Here is a 758-nt window from a genome sequence, read left to right on the forward strand (position 1 = left end):
CCCTCATCAAGGGAGGAAGGTCTCCAAGGTTTCGGCCATGTAGTAGACACCAGAGAATCCCCTCTAGTGTTGGGGGGGGGAGTTGTGGTGCTTTCAATGGGATGGGGGGGGGTCACAGGGCAGGTCCGGGATGTCCCCCCCACCCTGGGGTGACTGAGTCAAGTCAAGGGGCTGGTCCAAGATGTCCCCCCCCACCCCGGGGTGATGGTCCCGGTGCGTTCCCCCCCGCCCAGGATCCACCCGGGGCCACCAGGAGCCAGGAGCTGGTGGCCACCTTCAGCCCGGGCAACGTGGAGGACCTCTACGAGCTACTGGAGACACTGGGAAGGTGAGGGATGGAGAGGTGGGGTGGGAATCCCACCACCATGGGGGGGGCCACCACGGGATTGGACACTCTGGCCCCCGTAGCCCCCCTGACTCCAGCACTGGCCACAATGGGAGGGGATGCTCTGCCCTCAGTAGCCCCCCTGGCTCCAGCACTAGCCACCATGGGACACTGCCCTCAGTAGTCCCCCTGACTCCCGCACTAGCCACGATGAGAGGGGACCCTCTGCCCTCAGTAGCCCCCCTTGCTCCAACACTGGCCACAGCCATGGGACACTGCCCTCAGTAGCCCCCGTGACTCCAACACTGGCCACAATGAGACGGGACCCTCTGCCCTCAGTAGCCCCCCTCACTCCAGCACTGGCCACCACGGGATTGGACACTCTGGCCCCCGTAGCCCCCCTGACTCCAGCACTGGCCACAATGGGAGGGGG

The 758-nt window shown here is 65.6% G+C and overlaps 1 protein-coding gene across 1 annotated transcript in view; it reads left to right on the forward strand.

Annotated features, from left to right (window-relative positions):
- Window positions 1-758, forward strand: part of LOC106899438 (death-associated protein kinase 2-like) — an 18,217-nt gene that overhangs the window by 2,545 nt on the left and 14,914 nt on the right. The window contains exon 2 of the mRNA XM_014961251.1: window positions 234-328. Coding sequence (XP_014816737.1) covers window positions 234-328 — 95 coding nt within the window. The remainder of the gene's footprint in view (window positions 1-233; window positions 329-758) is intronic.

Source organism: Calidris pugnax, unplaced genomic scaffold, assembly GCF_001431845.1.
Source record: "Calidris pugnax isolate Ruff unplaced genomic scaffold, ASM143184v1 scaffold371, whole genome shotgun sequence".
Taxonomy (NCBI): Eukaryota; Metazoa; Chordata; class Aves; order Charadriiformes; family Scolopacidae; genus Calidris; species Calidris pugnax.